At 47.9% G+C, this 27,331-nt stretch overlaps 5 protein-coding genes across 5 annotated transcripts; 3 read left to right on the forward strand and 2 right to left on the reverse strand.

Annotated features, from left to right (window-relative positions):
• The first annotated feature begins 1,222 nt into the window (after positions 1 to 1,222).
• On the forward strand, positions 1,223 to 1,630 carry LOC127026838 (claw keratin-like). Its single transcript, XM_050912139.1, has one exon. It carries the CDS (start codon positions 1,223 to 1,225, stop codon positions 1,628 to 1,630), a length of 408 nt encoding a protein of 135 aa, XP_050768096.1.
• A 2,424-nt stretch (positions 1,631 to 4,054) lies between these two features.
• On the reverse strand, positions 4,055 to 4,462 carry LOC127026837 (claw keratin-like). Its single transcript, XM_050912138.1, has one exon. The coding sequence runs from the start codon at positions 4,460 to 4,462 to the stop codon at positions 4,055 to 4,057; it is 408 nt and encodes a 135-aa protein (XP_050768095.1).
• A 1,991-nt stretch (positions 4,463 to 6,453) lies between these two features.
• LOC127026842 (claw keratin-like) lies at positions 6,454 to 6,861 on the forward strand. Its single transcript, XM_050912143.1, has one exon. It carries the CDS (start codon positions 6,454 to 6,456, stop codon positions 6,859 to 6,861), a length of 408 nt encoding a protein of 135 aa, XP_050768100.1.
• Positions 6,862 to 9,318: 2,457 nt separating this feature from the next.
• Positions 9,319 to 9,726, reverse strand: LOC127026839 (claw keratin-like). Its single transcript, XM_050912140.1, has one exon. It carries the CDS (start codon positions 9,724 to 9,726, stop codon positions 9,319 to 9,321), a length of 408 nt encoding a protein of 135 aa, XP_050768097.1.
• Positions 9,727 to 11,330: 1,604 nt separating this feature from the next.
• On the forward strand, positions 11,331 to 11,747 carry LOC127026833 (claw keratin-like). Its single transcript, XM_050912136.1, has one exon. The coding sequence runs from the start codon at positions 11,331 to 11,333 to the stop codon at positions 11,745 to 11,747; it is 417 nt and encodes a 138-aa protein (XP_050768093.1).
• The last annotated feature ends 15,584 nt before the right edge of the window (positions 11,748 to 27,331 follow it).

The raw sequence follows: 27,331 nt of genomic DNA on the forward strand, positions 1-27,331 counted from the left end.
CAGTCCCCTCAGTTTACTTACATGCCAACGTCCTCAGCATCTTGCCGAAGATTGCTGTGTCCAACCATGCCAGACCAGGCTGCTGCTTCTGCAGACATAGCACTCAGCAGCAGCCCAGCCATGCACCCAGAGCCAGTGCTGCCAAGCGTGCCCCTGCCTACAGAGGAACATTGCCACGTGCGGCCTGGCTCTCTGGGGGTGCTCCTGGCACAGGCCTCAACTCCCAGCTGAATAATCAAATCCCTCCAGAGAGGGCTTGGGGAGGACTATACCCACAGACACGTGGCCAAGGAAGCTGAGAGTGTCCTGGTACCCTTCCTGCCCTCCAGCTCCTCTGTGCACGTCTCCCCCTCACACATGACCCTGCTGCCTTATCTCACTGCTCCCCACCTACGTGTGTGTTGAGCCCCCTCATGTATGGGTCTTCACCCCACACAGCAAAGAGCGTCCCTGCTCTTTGCCTGGCTGTTAATCGGCCAGCCCCAAATACACCCTATCAAACAGGGGCATGGAGATGGCCAAGGCTTAGGGATGCTCCTGACCTGTTGCCCCAAAAGGCCCCCAGCGCTCACGGGCATTGGGAGACGGGGGGCCTTTGGGAGTCATGCCGAGCATGTGGAATGGCTTCTCCCTTTGCCCAGCCTCCCGGTTCTCCTGTTTACCAGCTTGTAAAAGGGAGGTAATGACAGGCGTGATGGCTGTGCCCAGGATTGCAAAGCACTTCTGCAAGATGCTCAGGACTCTGGCACGTAAGCAAAGTGGGGAGATTAGGGACAGAACGCGGTTTATTGGTGGCGCCAGGTCAGCTACAGAAGCATCATGTCTATCATGTAATGATGTGTCACGGTCTGTCCCTCCCATCACCTCTTTCCTCTCTACGGCACGTGAGCACGCCAATGTCCCCAATGAAGAGGGATATAATTGTCTCGCATCACATGGAATCAGTGTCATGAAGCTTGTCTGCTTGTTTTCATGATTCCCTGGCGTTTCCGCCACCACCCCCTTGACCGATGCCCCAGGCAGTCTAGGACATGTATAAAAGAGCTGAAAGCTTTGCAGCCCTCTATCCAGCTTCCTCCGCTTGACTCTCCTGATCAACAGGGTAAGTCCAGCTCTTGGAAGCCTCTTGGGGATTTCTCCCTGCCTCCCTCGATACAGCTCCTTCCCCACACCCTTGCCTAATCCCTGGTGTGTTTTCCAGGACTCCTTGCCTGCCTGAAAGATGTCCTGCTCCAGCCTGTGTGTGCCTTCCTGTGGGGTGGCCGCCCCGGCCCCGCTGGCTGACACCGCCAACGAGCCCTGCGTGCGGCAGTGCCCCGACTCCACGGTGGTGATCCAGCCCCCAGCCTCGGTGGTCACCTTCCCCGGGCCCATCCTCAGCTCCTTCCCGCAGTACAGCGTTGTTGGCTCAGCGGGAGCCCCCGGCGTTGGAGGGGGCTACGGCGGCACTTTTGGAGGCCGTGGTGGTTTTGGAGGCCTTGGGGGCTATGGAGGCTATGGAGGCTATGGGCTTTATGGGGGCTATGGAGGCTATGGGCTTTATGGGGGCTACGGAGGCTTTGGGGGTTGCGGATACGGTGGCTGGCGCCGAGGCCACAGGTACCTCAGTGGCAACTGTGGGCCCTGCTAAGCCCCACACTGGCTCTGACCACAGATGAAGAAGAGCTCCAGAAAAGCCCCCAACAGATCCTAACACGACGCTCTGTGGAAGGACTTACATGTTACATTGCTGGGCTCTGGAGCTTGGATGCCTCGTGCCTGCTTGGGGCCCAACTCTGCCTTCCTCCTCCCAGCTATTCATCCTTCAAAGCTCGTTGCCCCTTGATGACAAATACCCGCACTGGGTGCCTGCTCCTGTGGCACGGCTGATGCTCACTCTCACTCTGCCTGCTGCCAGGAGATGTGGGCTGCCCACTGCCAGGGCCCTGCTCTTCTCCCAACTGCCTCCTCCCTTGGAACTACAATAAAAGTTGTGTTGCATTGCAATGTTGACCCATGGTTTTTCTTCATCCTTCATTCTTTCTTCATCCTCCCTGGGCTGTCCTAGCCAGCTCCCACCCAGGGCCTTGTCAGGGGCACCTACGGGAGCTGCCTCCCTTCCTCCTGCCTGCCCCTGGCAGCACGTCCCTCCACCAGACGGCCGTCTGCAGTGGGGGCCGTGCCCATCTCCTTCAACAACAGCTTCTCCCTCTTTGCCCTCCCTGTCTTCTCACCACTTTGGGCTCCTGCACTCTGCAGCCCAAGAGCAGCTCTGGGGCCTCACAGTGAGTTTACCACCCACTCTGGCCATTCCCCATGGGCTGCGTGTCTCCCAGGGCTGTGGGGATAGGGATGCCAACGGAGCCACGCCAACGGCAAAGGCCCACGGCAGAGCCACTTGGGAGGCCATGGGTCGATAGGGGAGAGGGTGAGCAACCCCCAGCACCTCCCCAACTGCCATGCCTCCATCCCCTCCACATTCCTGCATCCCTGCACCACCTCCTCCTCCTCATTTTCCTCCCTCTTCCACTGCTCCTTGGAGCACTTTTGGCCCCGTCTTGAACCCACTGCTGGAGCACAAGCTCTTCCCGGGATTCCCTGTGTCACCCACCCACTGCCCGGGGACACGGCTCTGCCCAGGAACGACAGGAGAGCTTCCCACAGCCCAGTGCTCTGGAGCAGGCTTTGCTGGCCCTTTGCTTCCCTTCCTCGCACACAGCCCACAAAGTAGTCTGCACTGCCGTACCTCCGCAAAGCACCCAGCCATAGCAGCTGTGACAGGGTCACCAAAATCCCCTTCCACCAGTGTGCCCTCAGCAAACACGTGAGCCAGGACCTGGTGGACAGCCCAGAGTTGGTGCAGGGGAACCTGGCCAGATGTAAGGATGGGCAGAGATGGAAAAAAACCTCGAGGGGAAGAGAAGACGTGCAAACTTCAGTTCGGGTGGTGGAAAAAAACAAATGCCTGCTCTTGCCACATTGCTGCCTTTTGTCCCATCCTCTGTGTTCACAATTGCGGATGAGACATCTTTTCTTGAGCTCCCCAGCGGTGACCAATGTGCTGCCACGCTGCTCTTCCTGATGGCTCTGGCCAGAACTCTCTCTGTCCAAGACCACCTTGCAGTGCTGGGATCACACGATCAGAAGATACCTGGGGAAGGGCGGGACCTCAGGAGGGTAGGCAGTCCAACCTCCTGCTCAAAGAGCTTTGTGCTTCATGTGACTGGATACCCGTGGCCGTTTCATGGCTCTGAGAGGAAACTTGGGAAGGCTTGGCTGTGTTTATCTCACCCCTTCCCAGTGCCCCCCACCTCTAGCTGGGCACACGGGCATGGCCAGCGGCCCTGTACATGCCATAGCCGTCTCTCCATTTCCCTGGACCTCCAAATGTGGCCGTTAAGAAGCCATGAAAAGGAGGTAATGCCTGACATGCTGGTTTTGTTCTGCAAGACACCGATGGCACTTTCATGTATTTGAAGTGGGCTTTGGGAATGTATTGTGTTTGGTGGTGGTGGGAGACCAGAGGAAGCTCAGTGGGATGTGCTCTACAAGATCCAGCTGGGACTCTCATCATCAGTTGTAACACACTCAGCAAACCAACCAAATGCTCTAAGGGCACCACCGTGGGACATTCAAGCAGCCCAGACCGACACGCCCTGAGGTTTGGGGGAAGCGGGAAAGAAGAAGGAAGGATGAAGAAAAACCATGGGTCGACATTGCGATGCAACACAGCTTTTATTGCAGTTCCAGGGGAGGAGGGAGTTGGGAGAAGAGCAGGGCCCTGGCCAAGGGCAGCTCACATCTCCTGGTAACGGGCAGAGCTACAATGAGCATCAGCCGTGCCACAGGAGCAGGCACCCAGTGCAGGTCTCAGTCATCAAGGGGCAACGAGTCTTGAAGGGATGCTCAAGCAGGGCAGGAGGAAGGCAGAGCTGGGCCCCAAGCAGGCACGAGGCATCCAAGCTCCAGAGCCCAGCAATGCAACATGTAAGTCCTTCCACAGAGCGTCATGTTAGGATCTGTTGGGGGCTTTTCCAGAGCTCTCCTTCATCTGTGGTCAGAGCCAGTGTGGGGCTTAGCAGGGCCCACAGTTGCCACTGAGGTACCTGTGGCCTCGGGCCCAGCCGCCATATCCGCAACCCCCAAAGCCTCCGTAGCCCCCATAAAGCCCATAACCTCCATAGCCCCCATAAAGCCCATAGCCTCCATAGCCTCCATAGCCCCCAAGGCCTCCAAAACCACCACGGCCTCCAAAAGTGCCGCCGTAGCCCCCTCCAACGCCGGGGGCTCCCGCCGAGCCAACAACGCTGTACTGCGGGAAGGAGCTGAGGATGGGCCCGGGGAAGGTGACCACCGAGGCTGGGGGCTGGATCACCACCGTGGAGTCGGGGCACTGCCGCACGCAGGGCTCGTTGGCGGTGTCAGCCAGCGGGGCCGGGGCGGCCACCCCACAGGAAGGCACACACAGGCTGGAGCAGGACATCCTTCGGTTCGGTAGGTAAAGCTGCAAGACAAGGCAGAGCTACGGCTCAATGCAAGGCCTGATCCCAAATCCCTCCTGGCTATTTCACGCTTGGAACCTGTGTCCCAGGCCATGCTCTGGATCATCTCAGGTAGTCAGAGCAAAACACACGTTCCAGAGTTGAAATACTGGTTTAAACCCCTTGCTCCCCTCATGCTCCCTGGGCCTGAGTTGCCCATGGGAGTGAGGAGAGACTCCCTCATCCAAAGCAGGTGGAACATCACCAGACTCCCAACGGACTTGAGTCCATTGGTATACTCAGAGCATTCAACTTTAAATTTCCATCCTTTCCATAGCTCTCAAACAGCATCATCACATTCTAACTATGCACTATGAAAGCCTGCAGGAGCACACAGCAAAAGATACCTTGAGAAAGCCGCTGCTGAGGAAGGAGAGATGGAGGTAAGACTTGGACTTACCACAATGACCAGGAGAGTCAAGCGGAGGAAGCTGGATAGAGGGCTGTGAAGCCCTCAGCTCTTTTATACATACCCAGACTGCCCAGGGCATCAGCCACGGGGGTGGTTGCAAAACCCCCAGGTAATTATGAATTCAAGCAGACAAGCTTCATGACACAGATAGTGATGTGAGACAATTATATGCCTCCTCACTGGGGACATTGGTGTACATATGTGCCCTGGAGAAGAAAGAGGTGGTGGGAGGGACAGACCATGACACATCATTACATGAAAGACAAGGTGTTGCTGTAGCTGAACTTGCGGCACCAATAAACCCTGATTTATCCCTAATCCTTCACTTTGTGTAGAAGAATCCTGGGCATCTTGGAGATGATTGCTGTGCCCAACCACGCCACACTCAGCAGCAGCCCAGCCACACACTCAGAGCCAGCAGTGCCCAACATGCCTGTGCCTGTGAGGAGTGTGGCCATGTGCAGCCTGGCTCTCTGTGGGTGCTCAGCCAGGCTCTCCTGGCCCAGTCCTCAATGCCCAGTTGAGTAATCAAGTCCCTCCAGAGAGGGCTCAGGGAGGACCATGCTCTCAGGCATGAGGCTGAAGGAGCTGACAGTGACCTAGTCCCGTTGCTGCCCTTCTGCTCCTCCATATACATCCCCCCTCTCAGAGATCTCCCATGCTCTATCCCACTGCCATGCCCATTATATCTCTACCAGCCCCCTGTGCATTTGTGGTTTTCCACATATAGGACCCGTCTCCTCTATTCTTTGCATGGCTACCAAGTGAAACTGGGACCTAAAAATCCCAATGTCCTCCAGAGCCTTAGAGGTGGGCAATTAATAGAGATGTCTCTGGACAGCAAGACGATGAGATGTGCAGCTGTTGCTGGCGTTCGGAGATGGTGGGCGTTTGGAAGTCACCTCGACCGTGATGTGTGGAATGGCTTCTTCCTTTGCCCAACCTCCCAGTGCCTCTGTTTATCACCCTGTAAAAGAGAGGTAATGACAGGTGTGATGGCTGTGCCCAGGATTGCAAAGCACTTCTGCAAGATGCTCAGGAATCTTCTACATAGGCGAAGTGGGGGATTAGGGACAGAACGCGGTTTATTGGTGCTGTGAGTTCAGCTACAGCAGTGCTTTGTCTTTTATGTAATGATGTGTCACGGTCTGTCCCTCCCATCACCTCTTTCCTCTCCACGGCATCTTTGCATGCCAATGTCCCCAATAAAGAGGGATGTAATCGTCTCGCATCACATGGAATCAGTGCCATGAAGCTTGTCTGCTTGTTTTCATGATTCCCTGGCGTTTCCGCCACCACCCCCTTGACCGATGCCCCAGGCAGTCTGGGTAGGTATAAAAGAGCTGAAAGCTTTGCAGCCCTCTATCCAGCTTCCTCCGCTTGACTCTCCTGATCAACAGGGTAAGTCCAGCTCTTGGAAGCCTCTTGGGGATCTCTCCCTGCCTCCCTCAATACAGCTCCTTCCCCACACCCTTGCCTAATCCCTGGTGCGTTTTCCAGGACTCCTTGCCTGCCTGAAAGATGCCCTGCTCCAGCCTGTGTGTGCCTTCCTGTGGGGTGGCCGCCCCGGCCCCGCTGGCTGACACCGCCAACGAGCCCTGCGTGCGGCAGTGCCCCGACTCCACAGTGGTGATCCAGCCCCCAGCCTCGGTGGTCACCTTCCCCGGGCCCATCCTCAGCTCCTTCCCGCAGTACAGCGTTGTTGGCTCGGCGGGAGCCCCCGGCGTTGGAGGGGGCTACGGCGGCACTTTTGGAGGCCGTGGTGGTTTTGGAGGCCTTGGGGGCTATGGAGGCTATGGAGGCTATGGGCTTTATGGGGGCTATGGAGGTTATGGGCTTTATGGGGGCTACGGAGGCTTTGGGGGTTGCGGATATGGCGGCTGGCGCCGAGGCCACAGGTACCTCAGTGGCAACTGTGGGCCCTGCTAAGCCCCACACTGGCTCTGACCACAGATGAAGGAGAGCTCCGGAAAAGCCCCCAACAGATCCTAACACGACGCTCTGTGGAAGGACTTACACGTTACATTGCTGGGCTCTGGAGCTTGGATGCCTCGTGCCTGCTTGGGGCCCAACTCTGCCTTCCTCCTCCCAGCTATTCATCCCTTCAAAGCTCGTTGAGCCTTGATGACAAATACCCGCACTGGGTGCCTGCTCCTGTGGCACGGCTGATGCTCACTCTCACTCTGCCTGCTGCCAGGAGATGTGGGCTGCCCACTGCCAGGGCCCTGCTCTTCTCCCAACTGCCTCCTCCCTTGGAACTACAATAAAAGTTGTGTTGCATTGCAATGTTGACCCATGGTTTTTCTTCATCCTTCATTCTTTCTTCATCCTCCCTGGGCTGTCCTAGCCAGCTCCCACCCAGGGCCTTGTCAGGGGCATCTACGGGAGCTGCCTCCCTTCCTCCTGCCTGCCCCTGGCAGCACGTCCCTCCACCAGACGGCCGTCTGCAGTGGGGGCCGTGCCCATCTCCTTCAACAACAGCTTCTCCCTCTTTGCCCTCCCTGTCTTCTCACCACTTTGGGCTCCTGCACTCTGCAGCCCAAGAAGAGCTCTGGGGCCTCACAGTGAGTTTACCACCCACTCTGGCCATTCCCCATGGGCTGCGTGTATCCCGGGGCTGTGGGGATAGGGATGCCAACGGAGCCACGCCAACGGCAAAGGCCCACGGCAGAGCCACTTGGGAGGCCATGGGTCGATAGGGGAGAGGGTGAGCAACCCCCAGCACCTCCCCAACTGCCATGCCTCCATCCCCTCCACATTCCTGCATCCCTGCACCACCTCCTCCTCCTCATTTCCCTCCCTCTTCCACTGCTCCTTGGAGCACTTTTGGCCCCGTCTTGAACCCCCTGCTGGAGCACAAGCTCTTCCCGGGATTCCCTATGTCACCCACCTGCTGCCCGGGGACACGGCTCTGCCCAGGAACGACAGGAGAGCTTCCCACAGCCCAGTGCTCTGGACCAGGCTTTGCTGGCCCTTTGCTTCCCTTCCTCGCACACAGCCCACAAAGTAGTCTGCGCTGCCGTACCTCCGCAAAGCACCCAGCCACAGAAGCCGTGACGGGGTCACCAAAATCCCCTTCCACCAGTGTGCCCTCAGCAAACACACAGGGGACACCACGTGAGCCAGGACCTGGTGGACAGCCCAGAGTTGGTGCAGGGGAACCTGGCCAGATGTAAGGATGGGCAGAGATGGAAAAAAACCTCGAGGGGAAGAGAAGACGTGCAAACTTCAGTTCGGGTGGTGGAAATAAACAAATGCCTGCTCTTGCCACCTTGCTGCCTTTTGTCCCATCCTCTGTGTTCACAATTGCGGATGAGACATCTTTTCTTGAGCTCCCCAGCGGTGACCAATGTGCTGCCACGCTGCTCTTCCTGATGGCTCTGGCCAGAACTCTCTCTGTCCAAGACCACCTTGCAGTGCTGGGATCACACGATCAGAAGATACCTGGGGAAGGGCGGGACCTCAGGAGGGTAGGCAGTCCAACCTCCTGCTCAAAGAGCTTTGTGCTTCATGTGACTGGATACCCGTGGCCGTTTCATGGCTCTGAGAGGAAACTTGGGAAGGCTTGGCTGTGTTTATCTCACTCCTTCCCAGTGTCCCCCACCTCTAGCTGGGCACACGGGCATAGCCAGCAGCCCTGTACATGCCATAGCCGTCTCTCCATTTCCCTGGACCTCCAAATGTGGCTGTTAAGACGCCATGAAAAAGAGGTAATGCCTGACATGCTCATTTTGCAAAGCATTTGGAAGAGCTTCTGCAAGACACCGATGGCACTTTCACGTATTTGAAGTGGGCTTTGGGAATGTATTGTGTTTGGTGGTGGTGGGAGACCAGAGGAAGCTCAGTGGGATGTGCTCTACAAGATCCAGCTGGGACTCTCATCATCAGTTGTAACACACTCAGCAAACCAACCAAATGCTCTAAGGGCACCACCGTGGGACATTCAAGCAGCCCAGACCGACACGCCCTGAGGTTTGGGGGAAGCGGGAAAGAAGAAGGAAGGATGAAGAAAAACCATGGGTCGACATTGCGATGCAACACAGCTTTTATTGCAGTTCCAGGGGAGGAGGGAGTTGGGAGAAGAGCAGGGCCCTGGCCAGGGCCTTCCCCTGTCTCCTGGCAGTGGGCAGAGCAACAGCAAGCATCAGCTGTGCTGCAGGAGCAGGCACCCAGTGCAGGTCTCTGTCATCAAGGGGCAATGAGTCTTGAAGGGATGCTCAAGCAGGGCAGGAGGAAGGCAGAGCTGGGCCCCAAGCAGGCACGAGGCATCCAAGCTCCAGAGCCCAGCAATGCAACATGTAAGTCCTTCCACAGAGCGTCGTGTTAGGATCTGTTGGGGGCTTTTCCAGAGCTCTCCTTCATCTGTGGTCAGAGCCAGTGTGGGGCTTAGCAGGGCCCACAGTTGCCACTGAGGTACCTGTGGCCTCGGGCCCAGCCGCCATATCCGCAACCCCCAAAGCCTCCGTAGCCCCCATAAAGCCCATAACCTCCATAGCCCCCATAAAGCCCATAGCCTCCATAGCCTCCATAGCCCCCAAGGCCTCCAAAACCACCACGGCCTCCAAAAGTGCCGCCGTAGCCCCCTCCAACGCCAGGGGCTCCTGCCGAGCCAACAATGCTGTACTGCGGGAAGGAGCTGAGGATGGGCCCGGGGAAGGTGACCACCGAGGCTGGGGGCTGGATCACCACCGTGGAGTCGGGGCACTGCCGCACGCAGGGCTCGTTGGCGGTGTCAGCCAGCGGGGCCGGGGCGGCCACCCCACAGGAAGGGACGCACAGGCTGGAGCAGGACATTCTTTGGTTCTGGACGTGAAGCTGCAAGACAGGGAGAGCTTGTGTTAAGGGTACCTGCTGGCATGGTCAGGGCTCTGCAATGCTCCCAGTCGGGTGGGGGCCCGGGGGCACATCCCCCCATCACCTCCCTCTACCATCTCCATGATGCCTCCAGCCCGTTGCCACACACCAACCCTACACTCCTGCACACTCCCACCACCACTTGCACCTGGCCCAAAGAAATCCACCCATCCTGCAGTGCTTCGTCATTAGGGCCACCGCTGTGCCCACCGAGGAAGTCTTCAGTGTTGCCTTGTGGTCCTGGCCACACTGCATGCAAGTAATGCCCTTCCTCAGCCAGGCAGTGGCAGGGACCTTTCTCATCCCCAACTCGGTAGCACCAACAGCACCCGGGCTGGCTTCTACTGGGGCTATGCGCTCTGTGGGCTGGTGCCAGGAACAGGGCTGGGAGCTTACCTAGGCTGGCAAGTCAAGGCAGTTGGTATGTGAAGTGAGGGAAGCCTGGGGCCGCGACAGCTTTTATGCCTCGCCACAGACCTGCTGCAGGAGCCTTTGCAGAAAAAGCTGCCCTGAGGCTGTAGGGCGATGCCTGGCGTCCTCTGCACCGCCAGCACGTGCCTTGCAGCCTGGGATTACCAGTGCCAGCCCACGCTGGGTGCCATGAAGCAGCCCCAGTCCTCATTGAAGTAGTGTGGGTCATGGCACAGCGTTGTCCTCCCCAAGCCCTCTCTGGAGGAACTTCATTACTCAGCTGGGCAGTGAATACTGTGCCAGGACTGGCTGCCTGAGCAGTCACAGTGAGGCAGGGCTGCACGTGCCCACATTCTCTGCAGGCACGGGCATGTCAGACAGCCTACTCTTTGCATTTTCATCAGGGGGACCTACAAGCCCCAAATACCCAGCAAGGGTCCAGGGATGTCCAAGGCTTAGAGATGCCACACGCCCCTGTGAGGGGCCAGCACTGGGAGATGGTGGGCACTTAGGAGCCACTCCGAGCAGGTGGGATGGCTTATGACTTTGCCAACCTTCCAATGCCTCTGTTTACCAGCTTGTAAAAGAAAAGTAATGACAGGCGTGATGGCTGTGCCCAGGATTGCAAAGCACTTCTGCAAGATGCTCAGGACTCTGGCACGTAAGCGAAGTGGGGGGATTAGGGACAGATCACAGTTTATTGGTGACGTGAGGTCAGCTACAACAGCGCCTTGTCTTTCATGTAATGATGTGTCACGGTCTGTCCCTCCCATCACCTCTTTCCTCTCCACGGCATCTTTGCATGCCAATGTCCCCAATAAAGAGGGATGTAATCGTCTCGCATCACATGGAATCAGTGTCATGAAGCTTGTCTGCTTGTTTTCATGATTCCCTGGCATTTCCGCCACCACCCCCTTGACCGATGCCCCAGGCAGTCTGGGTAGGTATAAAAGAGCTGAAAGCTTTGCAGCCCTCTATCCAGCTTCCTCCGCTTGACTCTCCTGATCAACAGGGTAAGTCCAGCTCTTGGAAGCCTCTTGGGGATCTCTCCCTGCCTCCCTCAATACAGCTCCTTCCCCACACCCTTGCCTAATCCCTGGTGCGTTTTCCAGGACTCCTTGCCTGCCTGAAAGATGCCCTGCTCCAGCCCGTGTGTGCCTTCCTGTGGGGTGGCTGCCCCAGCCCCGCTGGCTGACACCGCCAACGAGCCCTGCGTGCGGCAGTGCCCCGACTCCACAGTGGTGATCCAGCCCCCAGCCTCGGTGGTCACCTTCCCCGGGCCCATCCTCAGCTCCTTCCCGCAGTACAGTGTTGTTGGCTCGGCGGGAGCCCCCGGCGTTGGAGGGGGCTACGGCGGCACTTTTGGAGGCCGTGGTGGTTTTGGAGGCCTTGGGGGCTATGGAGGCTATGGAGGCTATGGAGGCTACGGGCTTTATGGGGGCTATGGAGGCTATGGGCTTTATGGGGGCTACGGAGGCTTTGGGGGTTGCGGATATGGCGGCTGGGCCCGAGGCCACAGGTACCTCAGTGGCAACTGTGGGCCCTGCTAAACCCCAAGTATCCATGGTGTTCAGTGCTGCGTCTGCCCTGGGTCTCCACAAGTAGCCCCTCTTGTCTTCTACTAGCTGATGCAGAACAAAGCTTTCAGCTCCTGTTCAGGATGTGGCAAAGCAGCTACTTGAACTTTATGGTCCTTGCTTATTTGCACAGAGTAACCTTTCAGATCTTCAGCTGGCGGCTTCAGGGTTTCCAGCACTGCCTCCAAAAGCTCCCCTCTATCTGCAATATAACGAAGCTGTACTCATCCTTGGATGAGAGTCTCCCCTGCTCTGCCTGCCTCTGAGACTCGCAATCTGCAATAGGAAGGGGGAATCTTTGGAGTGGAGCCCTGGGTTGTGCCTTGGTGAAGCCTTATGGTTTTCGTCTTTCTGATCCATTGTTTCTGTGTTGTTTTGTTTCCTGCTGTCACTGCCTATTGCATTTTCCATCCCAATTAAAGAATCCGCATCGCATCAATAACTTGACTTTTGGTTGATTTGTATGAGTTTGCTTTTCTGATTTTCCATGTCGGCCAGGGATATGTTGATAATGAAGTTCAAGCCACAGGGTTACATATCAGGTATGTGGGTTAGCGAACAGGGCTTGTAAGAGGTTCAACAGCTTGTGATAGACACCCTTGTCTTGTAGCACACAACAGATACAAACAAGTTATTAGCCCCATTGTAAGGGACAGCTTTTGAAGGAAAAAATATCAGCGAATTTATTTGTTACTTTGTGGTCCTTTCCTCAAGCAGAAATATACGTCTTCACGTTTTTCCACGCTGGATAGTCTGAGAAGTTCAAAGCACTTCTCAGACGCTCGTTACTATTTTATACATTTATAGTGTGTTATTACTCTATTAAAAGCTTACGGCTCTTGTCAGGTGCTTCATTATTGAATAGTAGTCACTTCAAAAGTACATGCTGAGACATTTCAATATATGCTTTAGTTAGAATGTGATTTTATAGCCTTCAAATTTTTCATTCAAATGTGGCTCTGTGCAAACAACCACGATAGACCCTACAATTAGTTACTTTGCCTTCTCATTCCAGAAATTTGGATTTCTTTCTAGTCTTATCTTAAGGTTTCCTGGAGTGGAAGAAACATATGTGTGTGGTATTCCACAAATTTCTAACTCTTTCTTTTAACTAGGTCCCCTGTATAAGCAGCTAAGTCCATGAACAGTCTGTAGAACTACTGAGATATTAGCAATTATTTTAAGCTAACATTGTCTCTTACTTGTGCACTCTGAGACACTTAATACTTTCCGGTTTTTACTTAGTAACTTATTCATAATTTTCCAGATTTTATTTAATAGATTTAGCTAATGAAAAATTGAAATTATGACCAGTTCCAGCTAAATTTATAGACCTTAATGTCAAGAGACAGGTTGAAGAGCAACTTGCACTGTGCTTCTGCAGTGAACATGTCAGGCACCAAACTCTGTGAGTGCTTTCCTAGGAACAACACTCCTCAGAAGCCATGAGAAAGCTCCATCCCAAAAGTTGCCGGAAGTGTAACCCACAGCTTTACTTGCAAAAGTTCTCAATGAATTTTTTACTCTTATTTTGTATTGTAGCACAATTGAGCTCTGTTCCATTTGTGAGACTGCCCTCAAAGTGCCTCTGTGTGTGTTCAAAGGACCGCAATTACATTCACAATAAGGGTTCTAGAGTTTAATAGGGCTTTCAAAGCACTTCACCAGCTGTTTTATGCCTAGACTGTGTTAAGCATCCTACTATTAAGAGGTTACTACTGCTGACAGTTAGGTACTTCAGTCATGAATAATAGAGTCACTTCAGACTTGCATCAAGGGATCTCAGCCTAATAAGAACTGTATGATTTTGCAGCCTGGGAACTTCACGCCATTTCACTGTCATTCAAATGGAGCCTTGCAGTAACACTTGCAAACACTTGTCCTTACCAGCACTTAATAAGGTGAATGGAAAGTGTGCAATTTTTTGCTCTCTAACAGATCAGATCTCTAAATCCAGAAAGCATCCAAGACATTGCCAGCACAAAAGCACTTGAGAAATAGGGATTTTCTCTCAACTTCTTGGCTTATTCCCCAGTTAAATTGGGTTTGCCTGCAGGCAGTCTGTGCACTTACAAATCACTAAGATGTGGTGCTGTTATGTCCAATGTCTGCACACGCACTGTGATCCTAAGGCAAATTTAAAAGAATACTTCCAAATCCTTCCTAGGAAATTCCAGAATGGTTGACTTCATTTTCTGAGATACTACTGGGTTATTAGTTTGCAAAATGTGTGCTCAGGTTCAGCTGACATTCATAAAACCTACAGGGTGGAGTATGTCTCCATAAAACATATCAAGCAGGGGACAAAAATCTGTGTACATCCAAGTCAGAAAAAGAAACATAGGGACATGTAATGATGCTATAACATTTTTAATAAGAATAAAGCTCACAATCACAATCTAAAATAATACAGAAAGCAGAAGCAGAAAGAATGCGCACAGAGAGTAATTTATATCTGCAGAAAGTCTCCCAGTTTCAATGGTACCATTTTTCCTGCTACAGCTGTAGCATGTGACTATCAATTTCCATTTTCAAACTTTTCCACTTGCTTAAGTCCAATGAAACCCGTCAGATCAGATGATTCACTGTTTCTTTGGTATAGCTTCAAAAGGAGTTAAGTCAGAAACATAGCCACAGGAAGGCTAGTACAGGTACACTCTAGATTTCATTAACATTAGCTGGAAAAGAGCTATAAATGAGTTAAGAAGTTGTTTACCCATGTTAACCCATGTTAAGCCCAACTTCCTTTATACCACCAAACCCATGTAGGGTTAAGAAGTCGGTAGGGAAAAAGGAAGACAAAACGTTTTGGAAGAACGTTGAAGAAGTTTTACAGAAATACTGAGCTCTCCAAAATACTATGGCTTTCAGTCACAGTTCTGGACTCAGAGCTTCTGCAAACCCTCCCCCTAACAGCAGCCATGAATTCGGTAATTAATTCTCAGTCCTTGTTTCCCATTAAATCCTTCTGGATTTAGCAGGGGTAGCAGGGGTAGCAGCTCCCATAGCTGTATTTACAGCTGTAGCGAGAAGAGTAGGGGTAGCAGTAGCGGGAGCTGTAGGAGGGGTAGCAGTCCCGATAACCGCACAGACCCCCGTAGCCCCGGTAGCTGCAGGGGCTTCCGCAGTCGTAGGTCTGGTAGCTGCACACGGTCTTGTAGTTGCAGGGAGAGTAGCAGGCATCCTCACACTGGTTCTGGTAGTAGTAAGTCATCTTGGTGCGATGGAGGGAGGCAAGCCTGAAACACCGCAGGGAAGAAAAAGCCTGTAATGCAATGCTCCCAACAGAAAGTAGATCTCAAATAAATGCTGCAAACGTGCAGAGAGGGAAGAGAGAGCCAGCAAACCCAGGCACACTGCCTGACACCCTCTGTGCTCATCTATTGTTCTATCCTGATTTTTAGTGCCGGGTCTTCCCCCTAATCCTCTGTCCTGACCAGCCTTTCTGAGCTTTTCTGCACAGCCCCACTGGCTGCACCCAGGGATCATGATGGGAGATGGGATTGTGAACCATGACGTCTGTGTCAAAAGGAAATAAACTGGAAAATCCTTCATAGCCGTACTGAGATAAAGACTTCAAGGGAAAAGAGGGATCCGTGCAGGACTGACACAGTTTCAAACACTCAAATATTAATGAAAATCCAGGGAGGAAAGAATATACATATAAATAATTCTCATCAAATCACAACCTTAATCCCCAATGGATTAATCTACAGCACTTGTAAATTAGTAACTGGGAAGGGGGGGGGGGGGGGGGGGGAAGAGGGGGAAAACAGTACCAAATACCTCTCTTCATTGTTCACTAGGTTTTCTATATCTATTCCAACTTACCCACTTCTGCAAGGAGGATAAGGCAGGAGAACCGAATGCATTATTCTCAGCAGCGCAGGTTTTTATAGAGCGCCCAGTCCCGCCCAGTGTGTGAAAAGCATGTCTGCGCCCCAGGTCAGCTCCAATTACCAAACACATTTTGCTTCCTTCATGACTCCTTCTCATTGATATACCGGTTCTCCCCAGGGTTTCTGATTATTGGTCGGGCACTGTGACATGCAGGCTACACCCTCCAGGTTTCTTTCATCTCAAAACTATATAGGGCAATTAAGCCCTGGTATCATCCTGCTGAATTCACTTCTTCAGTACAGCAACAAGTCAACAGAATATGCGAAGACGTACAAATTACCAAACATGTCATTTTCGGAAGACCAGCCTCACCGTGCATGTTGACCCATGTACTTTGTTGTACATTTTTTTTCTGAAATACTTGTGGAAGGGGTAGCCTCTCCTTTTCATGTATTTCATAACTTTAATGACATGTGCAACAGCACATTCTTACCAATCCCTTCCAATATTTCCTGTGACTAGCAACGAGGGAAAGACCATTTCTTTGATTTGATGCCATCATGCAATAGAATATTGCTGCGCTGACTGATTCAGCTAGAAAATTGGCCTATAAGCATTAAAATGGTATGTATATGACGTATTTTTAGAGAAAAAACTTTCAGAGACCCAATACTGAAGCTATACATTACAACTATAATAAAGCATAGAAACAGGATAACCTGATATACTTTTTTAGAAACTGTGTTACATAACACTGGGGCGTTTTCCAGTAACGTAGTATTAATATTTAAATAATAAATCTCTTTGTAAGTGTAAATCTTTAATAAGTATTAATGAAGGCTTTGATATTCAAAATTTCAAGAAAGGCCCAGAACATCTGACATGCCTGTTATTATCCTTCCTTTAGATGTGAGTAAATAGCAGTGTTTTGAGGTGAAGGTCACCAAGGAAGGCCGGGATGTTGCTGCTTACCAGGTCACATTCACAGGGCTCAGGATTATTCACCATCATTAACAGCATTAAGTTAAACACCTCAACAACAAAAAGAAGATGTCATGTTAAACCATATTTAGCATTTGGGGGACTTCTCAGGCAAACCACAGTTATTACAGAGATATGTTCCTCTTTGTTTTATCTTGTTCATTGTAATGAACCCCCGAGTGAATCATTTTCTGATCTAAGTGTAAACAATCACTAAGCAGATATTTTTGGATCCAATTAAATTTGCCTCGCTTGGGCTGGCTCTCCAGAAGACTGAGTTTTTAAGTTTATTTTATATATGGTGCAAAGCCTTGAAATTTCAGGTATCATTATTTCTGCTTGAAAGCCTTTAGATTTATTATTGATTGCTACCTGCTTTACGGTTCTCATAAAGTCTTGTCACCAACTCCTTACCTTATTCAAAAATATTTCCGTTATTCTTTACACCAAAAAGGACCCCAGTTTCCTTCTAGGTAGACTTAGGAGGTGGCTGTTGAAGTTTGGTAAAAGTAATTGATAGAGCATACCAAGCAAGTAAATCGGATTTTCTACAGAACGACTTTCCTGTGGCAGGTCACAGTATACAATCAACACGTCTATGCATATTTGATTGCAGCAAGGTACAGACTAGACTTGTCCTCTAATCCAAACACCTTTCTTGTACTTCTGCTTTTGAGCTGGAAATAATACAAACAAAATGATAAATACAAATAATGCCAATATTCTGACCTAAAAATGCAATTTTGAAATAAAAACAAACAAACAAACAGGAAATGCTTTCTAGGGATTATTATTTCTGCAAAAAAATTGAAATTCTTTCTTTCTTAAACCAATCTAGAGTCATTGCAGGCTTCATATACTGAAATTTGTCCGTTCCTCCAAAATGGGGATTGTGAAAGTCAACCAATTCTGCTCTCAATATCCTTCCTTCCCTTTCCTGTTATAACTCAGATTTCACCACACTAATTCTACAGATGTAATTGACCCAGGAAGTCTGAACATGAAAGAAAACTGCAATGCAATGTCATGCTTTTGGAAGCCAAGAACTGACTAATAATCACAAACCAAGAAAAACAATTACATCAACTGAAGGAATGACGTGCATAAATACATTTGTTTTGTGATGAATATGAGTTTAAAGCACAGTAGGCTTGCTCAGATAAATATATAAAAGGGAGAGAAATTCAAGGCTCTCTACTCGCATCTCCGGACTTACATTCTCACTGAACTTGGTAAGTCAGACTTACTACAATGTCTTTACTGCTGTGTAGATGCTGTGGTTTTGCTATATTGCTGTACAGATGGCAGTTATACTTTAAAAGCAAAGGCTGTGATTTCACAGCCATGCAAGTACAATTACTTTTTGTTAAAAATGGAATATTAAAATGCCGACATAAGCTTAGAAGATTGTCTTATCTAGCCCTGCGCTATGAGAAATTACCTTATTTTATGATATACTGAAGCATTTCAGGCTTCTTTATTTTGAAGCAGACAATGCATTACATTTTTTCAATTATTTCGAACAAAAAGCAAGCATATATTCAACTGGCAATTAAGGCATGAACACAGGTCCAAACAAACAAGCTGCTTTTTTCAGCAGAGCACTGCTCTGCACAGCAGAGCACAAGGGGAGGATTTCTTCTGTGGTGTCTTGTCTTGACAGCAAAAACTGGCAAAATTTGTTCCTGAACGAGTGTCTATTCACTTATGGATTTTAGAGAAACATCGGACACCGATACCGACAACCTAATCCTAACAGTATCTTCTCTAAAATACTAGCTGAATCCAAACTGCCAATTCTAAGCAACGGCAACAAGAAAAGCAGCATAAAATATTTTTATGGAGGAAAGAAGGGGGAAAAACAGAAAGGAGTGAGCTGGGCAAGAAGGAGCCAGGGTATAGCCTTGAATGGAGATGTTCGGTTGGTTCCCGTGTTCGCCCTTCTCTCCTCTCCCTCTTTCCCATGCTTACACGGGGTTTGCTAGAAGCAGCAAGCTGTTGCTTGGTCTCTGAGGCAGACCTTATCTTCTTCTCTTCTACTGTGTTTCAGGCTTGCCTCCCTCCATCGCACCAAGATGACTTACTGCTACCAGAACAAGTGTGAGGATGCCTGCTACTCTCCCTGCAACTACAAGACCGTGTGCAGCTACCAGACCTACGACTGCGGAAGCCCCTGCAGCTACCGGGGCTACGGGGGTCTGTGCGGTTATCGGGACTGCTACCCCTCCTACAGCTCCCGCTACTGCTACCCCTACTCTTCTCGCTACAGCTGTAAATACAGCTATGGGAGCTGCTACCCCTGCTACCCTTGCTACCCCTGCTAAACCCAACCAGATAGGAAACGAACGGCAAAATAGTGATTTATGGCTCCTGTATAAATTTTACCTTTGCTAAGCTCCCATGACAGCGACTGCAGTCAGGAATGGTCCTGAGTGCTTAGCAGCTCTCTTCAATGTCTGCAGCTATTTTGAATAACCTGCTTTTAGGGTCAACTCTTCCTTCATAGCCTTTGTTGGTGGATATACTGTGTATTTTGATGTGTAGCTTTGCAACAGGAGACGCAGACGCCTCGTCTTGCCATATGCTGTGCTGACAGCTCTGTTCTTCACCAAAAACCACCACATTCCCAAAAGCATCTGCTGTGAAATGTAGTAACTCTTTGTTCGAAGAATGTATGAATCTCTGGATATTCCTATTCTGTACTACTACAAGCTGTAACTGCTGTATACAGTGCTTCTTACTCTCATTAAAAGATCTGGCATCGCAGTACTGCTTTCTGTTATATATTAATTTTTTTTCTTTTATATTTGACTTTACTAAGTATTTACCTGACACATGGCAAAAAAGGAGGCACTAGCTTTTCAGATCTGCAATTTTAAGCATCCTGTAGAATCTGAGGTGACTGAGGACATATTGAACACCTCAAGTTCTGTCTCCTCCAAGACAGTCCTGAAAACTCACATCTGCCATGTCTTAATTCTGCCTCTCTTCCACCAAACATGCTAAAACACTGATTATTTCCAAAATACTAGCTTTGAAATGTGAAGATTTAAGAAAATTAAATCAGTACTTGCTGACTACATTGCAGCCCAAGTTATGTTACATTTGAGGATCCAAAATGCACTGAGACACAAAACGCCGGACTCCCTAAGCTTTCTGTAGCTCTGAAATAGATACCTGATATGAGAACACACAGGAGCTCACATTCACCTCTTCCCAATGTGTATCAAGGTTTAAATATTGCCATTTCTCCACCAGAGGTTACTTTGCGTGGTTGACGTCCTGTGTGTGAGCTGTGAGCTTAGTACCTCCCATCGCTGCCCTGGCCGGGCTGGCTTTTGGGCATGCATCCTGCAAGCATCTACCAGCCTTTGCCATCAGCAAAAAATGTTTTACAAAGAAAGACGAGAAGCATGCAGATTCCAGATAAGCTGAGGCTTCGAGGGGAAGCCTCTTCTTCCCCATAATTAACAGGAGAGCATATGACAGGGAGGGAGAAGAGTTGCTTAAAGTAAAAGTGACTGTCAGCTTGATGATGAAGGTATGAACCTACTGGGACGGTTCCCAGGCTGGAGCCATCTGGAGCCACAAGAAGATTGAGTTTTGGAAATGATTTCCAACAGGAAATGTTTCTCTTCCCAGTCTGCAGGAGCTTCAGCTCTCCAGCAAACACTAATCCGCATGTAGGAGGCAGAATTACGGACTTCGGCGCTGATGTTTCCCTGGTGGGTAGACCATCAGGGAAGGGATCGCTGTAGGGTTTCTTGCCTCATCCCATAAGTGCCAGGTGCGACCATTTCCCAGCAGAAGTGAGGTTCATGAGAATTTGCATCCACGTAAAAGCAGAGCATAGAAATGAAGCAGAACGTAGACACTTATTCAACAGGTTATTCAAGAGGTTAGCAGAGGAGACTGCAAAAGAGAAATCTGAAGAAAACAAGCCCATGAGTCCCTGGGTGAGCTGCCAGAAACATCCACCAAACCCTGCTTTGAAAATTCACCATTCTGGTCTACAGTAACACACTGGGTACTTCTGGAAAATTATTTCGGACAAATTACCTACTAACAAAGGCTTTTCATGTTCACTGTGTTGAACTGTTATTTTAATTTCCTTTTACTGAAAATGTTCCTATCTGCTATAACAGTCTAAAAATGCAAATCAATGTTTCCCTCAACTGGTCATGAAGTGCAAATTCAGCATCTGAAGGTATTCATTTTTATTTAAAAGTAGCTCTGGTTTACGTATAAATTTGTTTTAAAAGTTTAAGAGAAGTTATCAGTTGATGCTGACTTTCCTATCATACACTAGTGATAGTCCTGTCCTGTCACAGACTAGACATAGTTCTATCATAGACTTTCCTATTTCAGAGTAACACAAAAAAATTGGAAATGGTTTGTCTTTCAATTAGTACAGTCTATTTTTTCACTTGTTCAAAAAGTTCAGATTTAAATTTTGTATATAAGGCAAAAAAGAATAAAAATATTTAAACTTACATGAAATACCCTTCATTATTTCAAAAAAATGAAATTACTAGAATTTTTTCAATAAATATTGTTAGTCATAGCATGTTGTCAGAAGAAATAGGGAAAAGCAGATCACATCTCAAGAAATGATGAGGGTTTTTACGTACACACACAAACACACACAAATATAGCCTATTTGTATGTATTTAGAATTGCATGCATTATTTCCATACAATCTTATTACTGATGTGATAGGAGATGAAATAATTATGCACTTGATAAAGTAAAAGTTAAAGAGAAAACAGATACATCCACCTTGAGAGAAAATATCGACATTTTTCATTAACTTTTTCAGAAGTTCTTTTTAACACACTTTTAAAATATTTATGCTAGTTCCGATATAAACTCTACCACAGTACAGCTGGAAAAATACATCAAAATGTAAGAATAAAGTCGGAAAAATCACTTGACAAATGAAGATGTCAAAAAGCAACTGAAATCTTATAGGGATTAACACGCTTATACCTGCAATGTTCTCATGAGTCAGGGCTCTTAACTAGATGTCTTACTATATTTTCCTCTGTGAATTTGACTCCATCTTTCTATAACTAACATGATTTTTTTATAAATTGTGTTTCCAGTTACTGACTGAATGCTGCTGTGTGTCCTGAAGTCTATTTAGGGCACTTACCTGTATTACTTTTGTTCATAGGTACAGAAGTGCAGGCATTAGTGAATTTACATTTCCCAAGCTCAACTTCTGATTTTCAATATTTGAGACATCAAAATATTCTATTAATTGTGAGCAGTTAGGTAACTTTCAAAAATCTCATGCACGTGTTTAACTTTCCAGGACAATTAATGGCCATTTCCGTGCTCCTCAACTGTTTGTGAGGGACCTGGCCTCAGCCGCCACGCAACAGGTTTCTTGGTCACTCAGAAATTACGATCTTCTGACCTGAGCAAACAGCAACAAAACTAAATTTTTTTGCACAAGTCACAACTTCAGTTAATATAATTGGTTTCTTCAATGTCAAGGATCATTAGTCTGCTCTCATCTCCACATGACAATGCAAAAGTTATGGGCTTCTTTTGTCTTAAAATTTTTTGGGTCATCCTCAGTTTTAATCATCAAATTGAGATACCAGAATGGGCAAGAGAATGACAGACATTCAGACTAGAGATGACTGAGAATCAAAATTCATATATTTGGGATATTTTTAACATATTAAACTTGTATGTAGCCTGAATTATGTCAGCATTTCCTAGAGGAAAAGAAAAGTTCTGTGCACCTATGTATACCTAATACACAGTGCAAAATAAAACCTACTGCACCCTCTGTTCCTCACAGAATAAAAATTCCTACTGCTAGAGTAGCAGAGGAAGCAAAAATATTTTGTGCCACTTTTCATTGTCTCCTACTTGTGCCTGTAAAACTGACTCTTGTATTTGAGAAAAAATAGGTATTTTCTCCTCTTCTTCTAAAATACTTTTATTTTATACCTTTAATATTTCCTTTCAGTCTGGTTCACTAACGAAAACCAGGAAATTTATAGAAGTTCAGCATTCATTTGGGTAACTATTACATACATACACATATACAAAAAGGAGGGAGGAAAAATTAATCAGATAGTCTATACCGCACCATTTCACCTGCTCATACCATAAAAAAATTCTCTCAGAATATCACCAAAGCAAATGTAAATTAAGTTCTATAACACTGACGTTAGCAGAATATTTAGAAGTTAAAATAATAAATATTATTTTACAGCAAATCTTATTGACGCTGGTTTTCAACCTCATCTGACACTGGCTTCCCAAAGGAAGCAGAGCACAACACATGAAATCAAGAGCCTTCTTTTCTTCTTTTTCCTTAACAAATACCTCCTTGTATGACCTTCACTGCAGTGAGCCATACCTCATTTGCATATTAAATGAGGATAATAACAGACATTCTAGAAGTGCTGAGCCTCATCAGAATTTATGGTATCAATGCTTTTCCAAAACAGTCATTAAAGATTTACTTTAGTAATGTTTGTATTATTTAAATATTAATGGTTTGTTACCGAAAGGTGCCTCGATGTTGTATAATAAACAACAGAACAGGGAAGGGAACCCCTGAGGTAAGCAACGTTTCTCTTTATTAAAACTAAGGCATTGCAGTCGTCATCCTCACGTGGTGTAGACTGGCAGAGATACAGCCATATCTCACTGATAACACCACCACGAAAAATCAGAGAAGCGATTTCTCCTTTCCCGGCTTAGAATAATCCCTTCTGCAGTGGGCAACTTACAGCACTTCACCAGCCTTTTTATTCTACTGAAGCCCATTGCAAAGCAAGGGACTTCACAGGACACCTCGCTGCTAGCAGAGTCTCCAGCTACCCTCCCCAGCAAATGCTTCCCACCAGTCAGGAACGTGTGGTCTCCATCCTACTGGTTTCCACAGCCTTCCTAAGAGACTGCTCTCCCCCTTTTCTCTACTGCAGTCCCTGCTGTAGACCAACAGGAAACCGAGATTTGTTCTGCACTACCAGATCCTGTAGCAATACTTGCCCCGGTATTATATATGCATATATGTCTCTCATATATACACACACGTGTGTGTGATATCATGAGACATTGATTCGAGCAAGATTTTCTAATAATTTCATCCAGAAAAGAGAGAGAAAGAAGAAAAAAACAGACTGTAATTCTTAGACACATTGCTCAGATGCTCATTTAATTGATCCTGTGCCTCGGCCTGAATTTCTCATAGTGCATATGCCAAATTATAGACAGTAGAAGAACCTAAAGGAATCAATGGAATGCCTGTCATTAATTGTGGCGGAAATGAATCAAAATGTTTGGTAAAAGCCCTAAGCACACACTATAATGCCTCTTTCCTCCTCAGGTATTTTACGTCACCCCACAATGTGCAGTACACATATCCCTTGTAGGAGCATAACATAAAGAAACAGTCTGTGGACTCCCCAGCTAGGCAGGCAGTGTAGCTGGAACAGTTCTGTGTATCGTCCAGTTTCATTCCCAGTTATCCTTTGGGAGAATTCCCAGAAACCCATTTGTCCTGGAAAGTTTTAAGATTAAAGAATCTCACAGGGTGTAATCACAATGTGCTACCAGAGGAATTTGAAAATTGTCCTGAATGTGAAGGAAAACAATTATAGCAATTGGACTGGTGATGTACTTCCGAAATTTGTTTTGTGACTAACAGACAATGGAAGCGCACGGAGAATTGCACTGACTTCCACGGGTCTAAGAAACCGTATAAAAGCGCTCACAACCCCACAGTCCTCACATCGCTCCTCTTGGTCTACTCTCCTCGGTGAACTTGGTAAGTTCAGATCCTGTTCTCATAGAGATTCCTTTAACTTGGGAATAAATCCTTTACTAGCGTTCTCTGATTCGTAACTGGTAGAAATATTTTACCCTGTATGCTTTTAATCTGTACAGTAAAAAAAGTGGGGACATTGACGAATGAACATTCAGACACCATTGGTAAGATGTGAAGCCTAGTAAGAAGTTTTGTCTTCCCATAAGAGAAAGCAACAGCTCTACTTCTTTGGCTTTTTAAACGGAACAGAAATTTTCTTTTTTTACTTGGTGATACTTAACACTAAAGTTTTGGTTCATGGGCAGAATTGTATATTACGCAAAGTGGAAATGGCTTTTTGATGGAAAGATGTTGCAATAACGAATACGGACAGGTCACGTGAATTGCTTTGGTCTCTCTGAAGTCACTGGAGCAGCTCTGATCTGCAGCAATAGAGGATTTAAACCTTAGCTCTTCACTGCACAGCAGAGTATTTTCAGTATCCTTGCTAGAATTGGCACTAACAAAGCGTGTGAACCAATGTTATCACAGGAAAAGGAATAGTTTACATGCCGAGATTAAAACCGGCCAAGGAGGCTCACTTTAATGAACTTGTCATGTTGTGTATGAATGCTTCTGAGAACTTTTGAAAATGCTGTGTGGGATTCAGGTCAGACATCAGGACACCTACACCTGCACATCCTGAGCCACAGACTAGCTGTCAGGATTGACCTCAGCTGTCTGTGCTGGGAGCTTGGACACCAAACACTCACGAACACGTATGTTTGGATGTATATCTGCAAGCTGACCCTCCTATATCCAAAGTCCAAAAATACAGGGTATTACGTTCACTTTTAAGAGGAGAAGCTAAAGAATAGAAATTGTTCTCACTGTCAGATCTAACAAGGAGGAAGCACAGAAAGGGGCTGGATAAAATGGAAGCCAAAATCACATCCAAAGACTGAGGGTTTTGCTCAATATTTCTTTCCAAATCCACCATACTTATGCCACCAAGCCACCACTGCTGCTGCTCCCTGCAAGCTGAGCCTACCCTTTACCTGCTGCTTTGTTTCAGGTTTGCCTGCCTCCCTCCACCACACCAAGATGTCTTGCTGCTACGGGTACCCATGCTACCGTGTGTGCTACTCACCCTGCTACAGGACCGTGTGCTGCTCCCGGACCTACAGCTGCTGCAACCCCTGCAACTACCGGAGTCTGTGCAACTACCGGCGCAGGTATAGCTGCGGAGACTGCTGTAGCTACGGCACCACATGCACGACCCGGTACTACTACCCTTCCTGCTGCAATTACGGCTACAGGTGCTGCTACCCTTGTTGCTAAACCCAGCGGCAATATCCCTGCAACGAGAATCAACCCCGACCCGGCAAGAAAAGATGAATGGCTAATCTCAGAGGCAATGTTTACGGAAGTGCTGAGTCCCTGTGACAGCAACTGAAGTTACTGAGAATGGGGAGCTTGGCTGCTCTCTAAAATTTCTTGAAATTTGTACTTTTGTTGTTCTTTCTGTCTGCTTCTTCCTGTCTTTCTCAACTACGACTTCTCTCTTGATATTCTCCTCCATTTAAACCCCTTTAGCAACAGGAACAACGATCTGCAGTTCATTTGAAGCTTCTCACAGTTGCTGCAGTGGTGTTAAAGGACTTCTGCAAAATTAGCTTTTGTGTCATCTGCATTTTCAATAACTACTTCCAGTAAGGTGCTGCAGTACTGTGTAATGGAAGAGTATTACGGCTGTCTCTCCTTTGATCTGGATTTACAAGTACCTAAAGAATGAACAACACAGCTTCAACAAAAAGGAATGTTCTGTATAGCATAGTGCAATGACTCATCTTCTGTAGCTCCTTCCAGTATCCCAAAACTATAATCTTTCTGTATCTCTGCCAACTCCTTTTCTTATTGCATTAAAATTTTTCTGCATGAAAAAGAATTGGAGTTCCAGTTGTCGTCTTTCCTCTCTCCCTAGTTTACATGAATATACTGAGAGTGGTGGCATCCTGAAGGGACTTTCTGTCCCTAGTGCTGGCAAAGGACTTCATACCCCTCCACATTCAGAGCAGCTGGTCCCAGTAAATATACTCTTTTCTTCCCTTCTACCCCTCAGAAATTTGAGAAATGCCACAATTTCTCCCTTTACTTAATTGAAACTATTACCAGATTTAAGGTTAACGTATTTCAGCATAATAGGGCTGTAATAGTCTTCATAATCATGTTTTAAAATGGAAAATAATTAGTCCCAGGCCTCTTCCGAGTATATAAAGATCTTCAAGTGAGCAGAATATTGTCCTATTCCTGGAAACCAAATTCAAAAGTTCTTGTTCCAGAGTCACAGTTTCCTATCACATTCCAGTTTAACAGACAAATTTCATTACCAGCCAGTGGAACGTAATAAAAAATAAAATCCTATATTAAAAGCAATGGGAAAAGCGTCAAGGAGGAAGCGGCAGCTTTTCCCCTCTTGATGCTGGCCTTGAAAACTCAAAACACTGCCTTGATCTTCCGCACAGACACAGGGTAGAACAAAATCCATTTCTACAGGTGTGGTTACAATACATCACTAAATCCAGGGACTAAAAGCTAGAAGACAGAAAGAAAAGGGGAAAAAAGAGAGATGTAAATAGTTCTTTAAAGAAAAAAAAAAATTACGAGTGAAACAGTACTCAATCTCCCCAGGGCATTTTGGTAGCCCTTGTCTGCCAGCTGCCCCTAGCCAGGGAAGCAGTGAGAAAGTACCATCATCTTCCTCCTCATGCAGCCGCAGCCTCTCAGTTGTAGAACCAAGAGGTTCTACAGCCTCTGCCCATAACATTCAGTGGGAGAAAAGAAGAGTCAGTAAAAATCAGTCGTGGCTCTGCTTCCTTCCAAAATGTGGACTCTGAGTATGCTTCCCTGAACTGACAGACAAAAATGCCCCGCTGCCGTGCCTCAGAGGTGCTGGCCA

Source organism: Gymnogyps californianus, chromosome 29, assembly GCF_018139145.2.
Source record: "Gymnogyps californianus isolate 813 chromosome 29, ASM1813914v2, whole genome shotgun sequence".
Taxonomy (NCBI): domain Eukaryota; kingdom Metazoa; phylum Chordata; class Aves; order Accipitriformes; family Cathartidae; genus Gymnogyps; species Gymnogyps californianus.